Source organism: Phyllostomus discolor, chromosome 9 (assembly GCF_004126475.2).
Source record: "Phyllostomus discolor isolate MPI-MPIP mPhyDis1 chromosome 9, mPhyDis1.pri.v3, whole genome shotgun sequence".
In the NCBI taxonomy this organism is placed as follows: Eukaryota; Metazoa; Chordata; class Mammalia; order Chiroptera; family Phyllostomidae; genus Phyllostomus; species Phyllostomus discolor.
The window spans coordinates 93,903,274-93,917,249 of NC_040911.2; the positions used below are offsets into that span (position 1 = coordinate 93,903,274).

The 13,976-nt window shown below is 49.5% G+C and overlaps 1 protein-coding gene across 5 annotated transcripts in view; it reads left to right on the forward strand.

Moving 5' to 3' along the window:
• GDAP1L1 (ganglioside induced differentiation associated protein 1 like 1) overlaps positions 1–13,976 on the forward strand; it is a 45,056-nt gene that overhangs the window by 12,198 nt on the left and 18,882 nt on the right. For 2 of the 5 annotated variants that reach the window (XR_004899404.1, XM_028524201.2), the window contains exon 1: positions 8,966–9,559. The exons of 2 other annotated variants lie outside the window; for them this stretch is intronic. Coding sequence is in view for 1 of the 3 variants with exons in the window: in XM_028524201.2 (XP_028380002.1) it covers positions 9,248–9,559 (312 nt within the window). In the remaining 2 variants the exon portion in view is untranslated. Of the gene's footprint in view, positions 1–8,965; positions 9,560–13,976 lie in introns of those variants that run through there. One more of the 5 variants, XM_036009860.1, reaches the window with a different exon arrangement.

The following is a 13,976-nucleotide window of genomic DNA, read 5'->3' on the forward strand; positions in this document are numbered from 1 at the left end:
CTTCACTATCTGCCCGTTGGATATCAAATGATCATTGGATATCAGGTCCTGGCTGATCTTGGAAGCCACATGGGAAGGTTGATGTGACACCCTGCTCCTCCCCCACATGCTGCTAATTGCACTTGATGTGATCGAAAAATAAGCTTTGGGGTAAAGCTGCTGTGATTGGGCAGTTTACTTGTTACCATGCTGTGCTAACAACATATTGCCTTTAGGATTGTGGCAACAATGGCAACAATTAAATGATCTAAAACAGAGGCTGCAAACTGACCATGTAAGGGCTAAGATCCCACCCACAGATATGTTTTATTATGCCTGATTTTTGAAAATTTATCAACAACCTTTAAATGAGCGATTTCAAAACAAATGTCTGGATTCCCAGTTTCTTGAGAACCTGGAACAGCCATTGACTGGAGCGAGGAGCAGCCGCCCCCATAGGGTGGCGCTGTGCTCTCGGCCCGCCACACCCTGTGGGTTCGTACCTGGCTGGCCTCATGTTCATGGCCGTCTGGTCTCTGTAGCTTCCTCAGTCAGCAGGCCCCCATGTAACAGATGTGGAAAGTAGATGCATCAGCCGTTAGGATTTTTCACAGCGAATTCCTTCAGGTACCCTCTGACTCCCAGGAGAACCGTCTGTCTGTCCGGAACTGGAAGCAAAGCCTCCTTGGTGATCCTTACAGGCTGAAGGCTATCAGCTACCCTCACCCCACCTGTGTCCGCGGCCATGCCAGCATCTGCCACGGGGAGGCAGCGGTGTGAGGAGGGGAGAGCCCAGGTGTATTGGGATCAGATAGACGCAGATCCCATCCCCAGCTCTGCTGCTTTGGGGTCAAGCGTTGTGTTTTCTGAGCCTTGGTTTTCCCATCTGTCAACTGGTGACAGTGGCACGCTTCTCATGGGATTTCTGTAAAGTGTCTGGCGGAAGGACACTCAGACTGTGTTAGTTCCCTCCCCTTTTCCTGAAGTTCAAGGACCAGGGCCAGCTTTCCCCCAATAGTATAAGGCAAAAAAAAAATCAAGCAATATCTCTTTTTTAACAACTTTGAATATTTTTTAGATTTTATTTATTTTTAGAGAGAGGAAGGGAGGGAGAGGGGGAGAGAAATATCGATATGTGAGAGGAGAGAAACATCCATTGGTTGCCTCTTGCACACCTCCAACTGGGGACTTGGCCAGCAACCCAGGCATGTGCCCTGACTGGGAATCAAACTGGCAACTTTTCAGTTCCCAGGCCGACCCTCAATCCACTGAGCCACCCCAGCCAGGGCTGAATATTTTTTAAAAGGTACAAATAATGCACTCCTGTCCAGGCCTGAGCACAAATTGGGTGGCTTAAACAGCAGAAATATATTTTCTCGCAGTTCCAGAACCTGGGAGTCTGAGATCAAGCGCTCACCAGGGTGGGTCTCTGGCGAGACCTCTCTTCTGGTTTGCAGATAGCTGCCTTCTCACCGCATCCTCACGCGGCCGTCACTCGGTGCTTGACTGAGGAGAGAGCTCTGGTGTCTCTTCCTCTGATGGGGCACCAGTCCCGTTGGATTAGGACCCCGCCCCTATGACCTAATTTAACCATAATCGCCTTCTGAAAACCCTATGTCCAGATATTGTCACATTCAGGTTTAGGACTCCAGCATATGGATTTCGTGGGGATACAATGCAGTCCACAATAGTAAGAAAACCAGAAAATCCAATTTAAAAAAAATCCCTCAGGATCTCCTCTTATTCCTGTCTTCATTCACACCCCAATCTAACCACGTGACTACTTTTATGGGCTGTCTTTCTATAACTTACACATTTGGAAATTGAATTGTACATACATACTTTTTAGTAGCCTGTTTTTTTCTTTTACATTTTAAAGATAATAGTAACCCCATCTAAATAGGAGCTTTATAGTAACATATCATTGTAAGCTGTCTTTAATTATAATATTTTAATCGTAACCTTTATTTTTTAGTGGATATAAATTGTTTCATGGTATGGATATACTCTACTTTCTTTTTTTTCATATATTTTATTCATTATGCTATTACAGTTGTCCCATTCTCCCCCTTCACTCCCCTCCACCCTGCACACCCCCTCCCACCCACATTGCCCTCTTTTAGTTCATGTCCATGTGTCGTACATGTAAGTCCTTTGGCTTCTACATTTCCCATACTGTTCTTACCCTCCCCCTGTCTATTTTCTACCTACCATCTATGCTACTTATTCTCTGTACCTTTTCTCCCTCTCTCCCTCCCGCTCCCTTATTGATAACCCTCCATGTGATCTTTATTTCTGTGGTTCTGTTCCTGTTCTAGTTGTTTGCTTAGTTTCTTTTTGTTTTTGTTTTAGGTGTGGTTGTTAATAATTGTGAGTTTGCTGTCACTTTACTGTACATATTTTTTATCTTCTTTTTCTTAGATAAATCCCTTTAAGATTTCACATAATAAGGGCTGGGTGATGATGAACTCCTTTAACTTGACCTTATCTGAGAAGTACTTTATCTGTCCTTCCATTCTAAATGAAAGCTTTGCTGGATAGAGCAATCTGGGATGTAGGGCCTTGCCTTTCATGACCCGGAATACTTCTGTCCAGCCCCTTCTTGCCTGCAAGGTCTCTTTTGAGAAATCAGCTGATAGTCTGATGGGAACTCCTTTGTAGGTGACTGTCCCCTTATCTCTTGCTGCTTCTAGGATTCTCTCCTTCATTTTAATCTTGGCTAATGTAATTATGATGTGCCTTGGTGTGTTCCTCCTTGGGACCAACTTCTTTGGGAATCTCTGAGCTTCCTGGACTTCCCGGAAGTCTATTTCCTTTGCCAGATTGGGGAAGTTCTCCTTTATTATTTGTTCAAATAACTTTTCCACTTGTTGCTCTTCCTCTTCTCCTTCTGGTACCCCTATAATTCAGATGTTGGAACATTTAAAGGTATCCTAGAGGTTCCTAAGCCTCTCCTCATTTTATTGAATTCTTGTTTCTTCATTCTTTTCTGATCGGATATTTCTTTCTTCCTTCTGGTCCACACTGTTGATTTGAGTCCCAGTTTCCTTCCCATCACTACTGGTTCCCTGTACATTTTCCTTTATTTCACTTATTGTAGCCTTCATTTTTTCATCTAATTTGTGACCAAAATCAACCAATTCTATGAACATCCTGATCACCAGTGCTTTGAACTGTGCATCTGATAGGTGCATCTCTTGGTCGCTTAGTTGTATTTGCTCTGGAACTTTGGTCTGTTCTTCCATTTGGGCCATTTTTTTTGTTGTCTTGTCGCGCCTGTTAGATATGAGGGGCGCAGCCTTAGGTGTTCAGCGGGCTAACCCAGTCACTGGGTTGTGACGCTGTTTGTGGGGGTGGGGTCCAAGAGGGAACAATGGCACTTGTTCTGCTGTCTGTCAGATTTCAGTCACTCCCTTCTGGTGCTGATTCCCAGGTGGATGGGCTTGTGTATGTTCTAGGACCCTGTGGATCTCTCCATTGAACTCTCCTGTGAGGCTGGGAGTTTCTCCCGGCACTTCAACCCCCACAGATGTTTTCAATCAGTGGTTTGAAGCTTTATTTCCTCGTGCTGGAGCCCTGGGTTTTGTGGTCCATCCCACTCCCCAGTTTCGTCTGGTTTATTTGTGCGTGAATGTGGGACTGGAGGTCCACCAACCACCGCCTTGCCTGCCATGTTCCACAATCTGCCGCCTCACTGGGTCCACCAGCCACCACTTTGTCGTGAGTCCTCTCTGCCCCACTGCCCCACTCCACCCCTCCTACCGGTCTGGATGAATGTGTCTTCTTTAACTCCTGGTTGTCAGACTTCCATACAGTTTGATTTTCTGTCAGTGCTGGTTCTTTTTATATTGGTGGTTGTCCTTGTTTTGGTTGTGTAAGGAGGCACACTGTGTCTACCTACACCTCCATCTTGGCCAGAAGTCCTCCTAATTTCTTAATTTATCTAATCTCTTATTGTCTATAGATGTGGGTGTTTGTTAGCTCTTGCCTTTGGGCCAACAGTAACTTCATCTGAGCATCAGTTTCCTCATCTGTGTAATCAGGACAACAACAATATCACCTCAATTAAGGTGATGACTGTGAAGTGCTTCACACAGTTTCTAGTGCATGGAAAACCCTGTTAGCCATTATTATAGTATAATGTCATGTATATTATCATTTCCCAGTAGTGAGCGCAGGTGAAATATTTCCCTGAAGCTGCCTTCTCACTGTTCCGAGTTCACCTCCATTGGGAACCTCTTGGTGGCTGAGCCCGTCCCCATTCGCCATGGAAGAAGGGCCTGAGAAATCCTATCACTGGCGGGAAACACCTAGCCCCCAGTGTGAATTAATATGTGGGAATGTCAGTATACATACTTCAGGCCCTTTTCAGGTGTGTGGCACCCAAACTGGATGTTATTTCCCTGATTAAAATTCTCCAGTGACTCCCAAGGACCCTCAACATGTGACGACTCCTAAAGGTGGCTGAACAGACCTGGCAGGACCGCTCAGCCTCCTCTCTCATCCCTGCCTCCAGCCAGATAACTAGCCATCAGTCCCTCAAGCACACCACTCTCACTCTCACCCTGGGCCTTTGCACTTGCTCCTCTCTCTGTCTGGAGTGTGCATCCCTTTCCCGTCTTCTCATCATTTAGATAATTGCTCTTCATCCTTAGTTAGCATTTCTGCTTAGAGGCCCCTGAGTGGGTGATGGCAGTGCCCTACCTGTCTCTCCCCACACACTTTTACCACTTTAGTGCACACAGGCTAACCCCCAGCTGGTGGCACCCATGTCTATTGCCTGGGGGGGGGGCGTTTTTTGTGGTCACTGGAACCCACTCTGCCAATTGTAGGACAGGCCTGAAGTGCTGGGGAGTTAACACTCTCCTGGGAGCAATCCTAGAGTGATGACTGGTGGAACTGGGTATATAAATACCCCAGCTCTCTTCCTTCTCAGGTGGGATAACGCTGAGGTGTTTTACATCAGCCTCAGGATTTCCCTGTGTCATTAAGCTCCAGCCGCTTACAGTGCCATCTTCCTTGACAACACACCTTCCTTGGCTGTCTTTCCTGTCTCATGGCCAGGATTTCCCTTATCTCCCAAAGTGATCGCTTGTCCTTAAATTCTTGTCTCAGGGTCTGCTTTGGAGAAACCCACGTGAGAGCCGCTGCATCCTGAAAGCCTTCCCCACAGGGTCAGCACCTGGAGAGGCAGGGCAAGCTGGATGTCCCTTCTCAGCCCTGCCACAACCCCCGTCCTCACCCCAGTCACTGCACTCATCATACAATGCTGGTATTGCCCAGGCCCCCATGGAAAACACAATTTGCTGGGAAAGAAATTTAAATGGCTTTTATGCATTTGAAAGGATGGTCAGCTTCACTCATAATTAATGAAATTCAAATGAAGAATGCCAGCTGATAAATGCAAATGAAATGACAAAATTAGAAAATCATTTTACAATCCCTGATAATAGACTCATTCAAGGACCATCAATGGGTGAGGAACTGGATACCCACAAGGTTCTGGTGGGAAGAGAAGAAATAGACAGAGGTGAGATGTGGTTACCATCTTAACCCAGTAATCAAACTTGGCATCATTAAGAGTGGGACAACAAGATATTGTGGGCCTCCTGGTGGAAGGTAAAATGAAGCACACGGATCACCCATGAAAGATTAAACTTTGCCCCCAAAATGTTTAACCTGAATCGAATCAATCCTTTATTTTTTAAATTTTTAATTGTTGTTCAATTACAGTTGTCCTCATTTTTCCTGAACTACTCTTCCCTGCCCTACCCACCCTCCTCTCCCACATTCAGTCCTCCCCACCCTCATTGTCTTTGTCCATGGGTCCTTTATGCATGTTCCTGGACTTGACCCTTCCCCCCCCCCCATTATCCCCCTCCGTTCTCTCCTCTGGTCACTGTCACTGTGTTCTTTGTTTCCATGTATCTGGTTCACTTGTTTGTTTTGTTGATTAGGTTTCACTTACAGGTGAGATCACATGGTATTTGTCTTTCACCACTTGGCTTAGCTCTAAGTACCAGTTCATAGGAAATACAAGGCAGACAACTTAAAGGACATGACAATGACCAATCAGGCAAGTCCCAAAGTGGAACATTGTACAAGATGGCTGGCCAGTCTCTTCATGAGCCAGTGTTATGGGAAAAAAAATTAAAAAGAGTTAGGACCATTCTGGAGACTTAAGGAGTAACAACAGAATTTATTGCATGGCCCTTAATTGGATCTTGGTTGAAACCAGCTGTGAAGACATGTCTGGTGCAACTGGAGAAATTTCCATATGAACTAGATATTAGGGCCTTATTGTTAATTTTTTAATGTGAAGAATGTGTTGTTTTATGTAAGAAAATGATCTGTGTTAGTGTGGGGGGCTCTGCCCATAGAGCCCCCCATCTGCCACAGATGAGTAAGTCTACCAAGACATGATCTGCTTAGGGAGGAAAGGTGGCTGATCTCTCAAAGGAGAAGGTCCAGGAGCCTGTTCCTCAAAGGGCTTTATTGGGTTCGTTTACACAGGAATTCAGGTAAAGCTCATGAATCATTGCCAGGAAGTAAGGATCAAACAATAGATAACAAAGAACTCTGAGGGCCTATTTTGAGGGTCAGATAGCTAAAGAGCTGTAAAACTTTGAGGAACAAGCTCACTTCTTGTTTGGACCCTTATCATTTAATTGAGGGCATTCTAAACAAAGCAGGTTTCACAGGATTTTACATATTCTTTCTTAAACCTGATCGCCAGGGGAACCCACCCTTTCCAGCACAGGGCTGCACCACCCTCTGTCATTGTTTCAGGCTTATGTGGAGCAAGGGAAGTAAGGCAGCCAAAAGATTAGGAGATTTCTCGCAGACAGTGAGGACTCAGGCTTTGTCAAAGCCAAGGGGCAAGGGTCCATCACCCCCTTTTGCTGTAGCCCCCAAAGTCCTTCCTTGGGGGCCTCCCACATGATCGTGCCTGTCTTAGATCCTTCCCCTCTTGGGGAATCTTACCCGTCATTAGCTAACCAACCAAGCATTGGGGGCCAGTGATGGATGAAGTAAAAGCAGCAGAAGTGGCACTCCTGCCAGGGAGATAAGCTTTTGTCTCCTTGGTGGTGTACGGTCCAAGGTCACTCCCTCAGCCTTAGCCTTGGCAGGGGTTACAGCTTCTGAAACCAGGCAGGGTGGTTCCCAACATGTTAGATGTAAAGTAGTACTGAGTTGTTAGTGTGTGAAACATCAGGGTGTCTATGATTTGTTTCAAATCCTTCCAACCCTCTCCCCTAAGTTAAACGGACATGGCACGTTTTTAAGAATGCTGACATTGGGGGGACGGACACATGGGTGTGCACTGAGCTGCTTTGTTTGCTGTTTCATATGTTTGACAATTTTTATAACAAGGCAAAAACAAGCAAAAACTGTGAGATACCATTTTTCACCCATAGATTCAAAAAAGTGTTTAAAAATATGCTGTGTTGGCAAGGGTGTAGGGAAACGGGTACTTTTATAGACTGTTAGTGGGCACTATAAATTGGGACAGCCTCTTCAGACGGAACTCGGGCAAAGACGTATTCTTTGACCCAGCAATTCCATTTCTAGGAATTTATCATGCAGATTAATCTCAAACATGTGCACAAATATACACGAATAAGCATGTTCACCGCAGCATTGTTTTTATAACAAAAGATTAGAAACAACATATGTGGCCATTAATAAGAGTTGTTGAATTCATTACGGTGCATCTATACAGTGTGTAGCCTGTTAGCAAGTGTGGGGTGGGCCTGCGCTGATAGGAAGCTCTTCCCACGATGTACTGCTAAGTGAAAAATACAAAGGACAGACCAGTGTCTGTTTATTTATCACAGTCTCTCTTGTGCCATTGAAGTGCCTGGTGCATATTTGTTGAGGAGATGAATCCACATTGAGCGTGATTGCTGCGTCTGGCTCCCTGGATACACCAGGCTGGAGTCACAGATACGGGGCAGATTTCCTACCTTGATCAAATTTCTAAAGCCCTCCTCCTCTGAATTCACAGATCTTTGCATTTTCCCTCAAGACAGAGCATATCCTTCTTTGCACAATCCAACTGTGAACACCAAGACGCTTTGAAAAAGAAAAATCACTGAGGGAGGCTTAATGTGGCAACTGGGACTTACCAAAAACTGGAGCTCCAAGCTTCCTTGGCAGCCGAAGAACAAAGAGGAGCCCACGGGCCACAGAGCTTCTGTTGTCTGGTGGGAGGAAGGCCGCCGACCTAGAGCCGCGCTTGTCGGCCTGGAGGGCGAGGCAGCCAGAAGTGCTTGGTAGCGTGACTCGGTGGGGGTGGGGGGGTGGGGGCGTGGAAACTAAGAAGCTCATTTTCCTGGTGCATCTACTTGCTCAATGGATTAAATAAATTAAAACAATATTTATGGTAAGGGGAACGAGCGCATATTAAGGAACTTTCTGGAAAGTATTCATGACTATTTAGGATAAGCTATGTGACAGCGGAGGTGTTATAGTCTTTTTGGGGGGCCTCAGTTTCCTGGGGTGGAGATGTGTGACCTTGGGCCAATGATTTACGCCTCTGAGCTCCGCCTTCCTCACCTGGGAAAAACGGTCACTGAGCGGATGAAACGAGGCGACGTGTGTAACGTGCATGGGCCGATCAGCACTTGCTGTGCTGCTGCTTGTATGTCGTCCTGACCTTATGGCTGAGAGCAGAGTGGCCTTGACTCGGGCCGGACAGCCTGGGTTTAAATCTCAGCACCCCCAACTGACTAGCTAGGTGACCCTGGGCAAGGTCACGTAGCCTCTCTGCACCTCAGTTTCCTCCTCTGTGGAATGAGGCTTGTAGGGTGATTGTGAGGGCCAAGCGAGTCGATTGTTTGTGAAGCCCTTAGAACAGTGCCTGGGCGCACAATACACCGTTGTTTGTTCCCTTCTGCTCTCAACGGTTCTCTAAAGGAGAAGAGTTAGAAAGTAACAGCTTCCTAGAGAGGTTATTGCCAGACACTGACTTATAAAAGGAATAAATCTCCACAACTAGTGGTCCTAAAGAAATACTTGCTTCTTAGCAGATCGCGAGGCAGAACGCGTTTGCAATGGTGGAATCGCCGGCAGGGAGCCGGCCAGACAGGAGCCACCTGGGGGGCATACCCCCGCTTCGCTCCGGCTCCACGCACCCTTCCACGGAACGCGACAGAGAGCACTGGTGGCTTGTCTAGCGCCGGCCAGGGGCGGGCCAAGGGGAGGAGGAGGGAAGGACCTCCCGGGATCCCCTGGCTCGCTCCCTCCCTCGCTCGCCCAGTGAGAAATGACATTCACGGAGAGGGGCGGGAGGGAGCGAAGGAGAGGGGCAGGCTCCGCGAGCCCATGTGATGCTGGGCGAGAGAGAGCCAGCCGCCGCGGAAGCCGCCTTCTTTCGGCCCTCGGATTCCGGGCTGTCATGGCGACCCCCAACAACTTGACCCCCACCAACTGCAGCTGGTGGCCCATCTCAGCGCTGGAGAGCGATGCTGCCAAGCCTGCGGAGGCCCACGACGCGCCCGAGGCGGCCAGCCCCGCCCATTGGCCCAAGGAGAGCCTGGTTCTGTACCACTGGACCCAGTCCTTCAGCTCCCAGAAGGTATAGCTCGAGAAAGCAGGGGAACCGGATGCGCCTGGTGGCTGGGAGGCTTGGGGGAGGGGATTCCGGAGGGCCCAAGGGGTCTGAGGACCAGTGTAAGAGGAGGGTGGAATCTGGGGTTTCCGGCCGGAGGACGGGAGACACGGGCTGCTCTCCCTGGAGGTGACTGGCTCTGTCTTGGGCCCCAAGAACACCGTCCCCAATTCTAGGAATATCCATCCTCTTTCCCTTCCAGAAAGACCCGCTCTGCTGGCGGGCTGAGAAGAGAGACAAAGCAAAGGGAAGGGAATGGGCACTGCTGGGAAGGCGGCCTGTTGGTGGGAGGAGGAGCGCTTCTTGGGGTCCAGCCTCCAGCCATGGTAGCCTCCCTCCAAGCTCCTGTCCCGGATACTACAGGCCTTCAGGTCTCGGCTCCTCTGCCCCTCTGCAGGGCTGGGGGCCTCGTTCTGGCTTGGAGGGTCCATCTCTAGCCCCCCATCCCCACCCCCTTGCTATACAAGGCAGGAGTTAACTCTTTTTAGACCAGCCCAGACGTGAGATCCGTGTTTTACTCTTACAGGCACAATATGGCCTCTCGGCCACTTCTCGGACTCAGGGGAGCTAGGGGTCAGCTGGGAATACAGCCGGTTGCTGAGTTATTGGGGTTCCCGCTTCTGGCGGTGAGGGCCCGGCACTGCGCCTCTAAGACAGGAGTGCCCGCCTCTGGGAGCTCCATCTCTCACCTGGGGCGGCTGTCCGGTGTGGGGGGAAACAGATTCAGCACCATGGCCAGGGCCCAGCATGCGCGGACCATTGCCCGTCCATGGAAGATCCTCTCGTTCTGTGCACTGATTTTCCAGATGGAGAAACGGGTTCTGTAACAAGTAAGGGCCTTGGAACCAAAAGAGTTGGGTCTGAGTCTTGGTCCAGGCTCAGTTTTATAGTCTGAAAAATGGGATAATAATAATAATAGCTGCTTCTAATTCCAGCCCCTCTGAGGGTTGCTGCGAGGGTTGTTTGAAGAGGCGGCATAACTTACTGTGCTAGACCGGCACTACTCAAACTTGATCGTGCATTGGAATCGCTGCATGATCCTGGCTAAAGCACAGACTGCTGGGTCCCACCCCAGAGATTCTGACTCAGTATTCTGGCCTGGGGCCCAAGGTGCTGCATTTCTAGCACGCTACCAAGTGATGCTGATGAAGCTGGTCCAGCGGTCTCCCTTTGAGTAATTCCACTTTAGGGTATAGACTCTGAGGCCAGACAATCCCCAGTGGGATCGCCACATTCCCCAATAACTTACTATGGGGATTTGGACAGGTCACTTTGTCTCTCCAAAGCCTCAGTTTTACAACCTGTAAAATGGAGCTAATGGCAGCACCTTCCTCAGAGGGCTGAAGGTGAAATGGTGAAATGAGATGATGCCCCAAAAGTGCTGATGGCAGTGCCTGGCATGGACTCAAGTCTCTGTGAATAACGGGTGTTATGGTGTCATCACAGTGCTAGGCAGCAGAGAGGTCGGTTTAACCGAGATCTCCCTGGGGTTTGCCCATGAATTGTACTCATGTGTGCTGAACACCTACTGTGCGCCAGGCTCTATGCAAGTCGTTGGGGGTTGGGGGTTTGGAGCTGAATCAGCCTGACCCCCAGATGTTAGAATCTCCTCCCACCCAGAACCCCAGGAGCCAGGCCCCAGTGGTGGGGACTGGATGGGAGGCAGAGGGATGACAATCCTCATTACCATCCCCTGGGGGAGCCACCTCCTCTTCCCCACGTGGGATATTTTCTGTTCAGCCTGAGCTCAGGGCTCAAGTGGCCCCCTAGTCAGGGCTGGAACCGCCCACTGCAGCCCCATTTGTGACCACACCTCTGACCCAGCCCCTCCTGCCAGGGCCTCCCTTCTGCCCAGGGGCCCGTGGTGGGTACTAGAGACGGCATTAGCCTGGCAGAAAGGGCATGGGCTCTGCAGTCAGTCCTGGGTCCCAGTCTTATCTTGAGTGCTACTGGCTGTGCGACCTTGGATAAACCACTTTACCTCTCTGTGCCTCAATATTCTTATCTGTAAAAGGGGAAATTTGCATCCTACCCAGCAGAATTCCTGGGGGACTGAGAGGACATGGACATGTGTTAAGTGTCTGGCATGTAGCAGGAGCTTAGCACGTGAGTTTCCTCTCATCCCTTTAGTCCCGAAGGGCCTCGCCTGCACACAGGGGCCAGGTCTCCGTGTGGAGCAGCGGAAGCCTGTCCGTAATGGCACATGAGCTACTGATAGCAGAAACAGCCCACCCCTGGGAGTGGTGGCGGGGGCCCCCATGGAGCGCCTGGAGACTATTCCAGAGCCGGAGGGCAGCAGGGCAGTGCGGAGTCCAGAGCCCAGACCCTGCGGCCAGACTGCCCAGGCTTCCGTCTCAGCTCCACCACTGACCAACTGGGCAATCCTGGGCAGATTGCTTAACCCTCGTACCTCCATTATCACATCTGTCCACTGAGAATATTACTAACACCTCCCTGTTAGAGTCAGTGGGAGGAGTCGGCAAATGTGTCCATGTAAACCACCCAGCACAGCACCTGGCACCCGGCAAGTGCTCGGTAACTGCACCTGCACTTACAGCACTTACAACTCTGCCGCTTCCTAGCTCTGTGACTTTGCGCAAGTGTCTTTACCTGTCTTCTTCTTTTTTAATCCTCACCTGAGGACATGCTTGTATTGATTTTAGAGAGGAAGGGGGCGGGGGAGAGAGAGAGAGAGACACCAATGTGAGAGAGAAACATCGACCGGTAGCCTCCTGTGTACACCCCAAGTGAGAATTGAACTTGCAACCTAGGTATGTGCCCTGACCAGGAATCGAACCCACAACCTTTTCGTGTATAAGATGATGCTCCAACCACCTGAGCCACCTGGCCAGAGCTTTACCTGTCTTAAGTCTCAGCTTCTTCATATGCTTAGGAGTATGCAGAGGGCTATGACCAGGGCTGTGAAGGTCAGGTGATATGCATGGTCACACATTTAGCTCGGTGCCTTTAAAATCCGCTCTCTAACAGCGAACTTTTAGGCGCCACCATAGGTGGCCATTTGGGGCCACAGGGTTCAGAGTGGGCTCCAATTGCATGGCATAGATGTTAGGGTGCTTCTGAGGCTGTTTCTGCTCCTAGCCCCTTCTCCTCTGGGAGGTGAGGTTCAGAGGGGCAAGGAGTGCAGGGAGTCACGACACCAGGATCCTAGTGCTCACACTCGCACTCACTGGCTGTGTGAGCTCAAGTAAGTCCTGGCCCTCTCTGGTTCTCAGTTTCCACAACAGGAAGATGGACTAGATGTTTGATGTACCCGGCCTCCCCCCATCCCTGGGCGGGAGAACTGCTTTACTTCCGTGTGCCACCCCGCCCTGTCCCCCTCCACCCCTCTCTGAGAATCCTTCTGTCCTAACACAAGCCAGTACTTTTTTAAAAAAAGATTGCTACTTACTAGCGGTGTGACTTTGGGCAAGTTATTTACTGTCTCTTTACCTGTTTTGTTTTGTAAAATGAGCATAATACTGGTACCTAGCCCATCAGATTTTTGCAAGGATTAAATGAGTTAATGCATGTAAAGGCCTCAGTACAGTGCTATGTAAGAGTTAGCTATTACTACTGTTGTCATTTCCACTGGGGTGGGTTTCTGGGCGCCATTCCTGGCTCCCTGCGGCAAGCCTGGTTCAAGGGTGTCCCCAGCCTCTCAGGGTCTGCCTTTGCCTTGGGCGTACCTAGGGGGAGCCCCTGGCCTAGCCTTCGGCCCCCAGGAGTAAAAGGCCCAGGTCTGGGTCCTACCGTAGGCCAATCCTGACACTCAAGACAGAGCAGGTCTCTCAGAAGCCGCCTCGCAGACATGGCAGGAGGGCATTAAATGACCTGCACCTCTCACCCGAGCCTTGCCTTTCAAGGTCTTGGTCACTGGCCCCAGCACTTTCCACACTGCCGCACTTGACCATTTATTTCCCTGGCCCCCAGGAGGCCCACAGGTAAAAACTGTGATCTTACCACTCTGCTCAGAAGCCTGCGGTGGCTCCCCGGGTCCCTCTGGGAAAAAGCCAGAGTCCCCACAACGGCCTCAGGCCCTCCTGCGGGATCCTTACCTTGCTTGGGTCACGGACCCCTCATCAGCCGGGGAAGCCTCTGGACATTCCTCAGAATGATGCTTTTAATTGAATAAAATACTTAGGATTATTAGATTAGAGGGGAAACCAATCATACTGAAGAGTAGCTATTGACATATTTTTAAAACAAGTTTGTTATATAATGACATGCTTCTATATTAACCCATTATATAACACAGTCTAGTGGCAGGACTGATAACTACTGTGATGCTGAAGTCGTGATGAGTGTAACCGCCACAGCTGTGAAGTGGTGGAAATATCTGACTCCTAGTGGTGACAATATTCCAGGCACTGCTAACACTACCGTG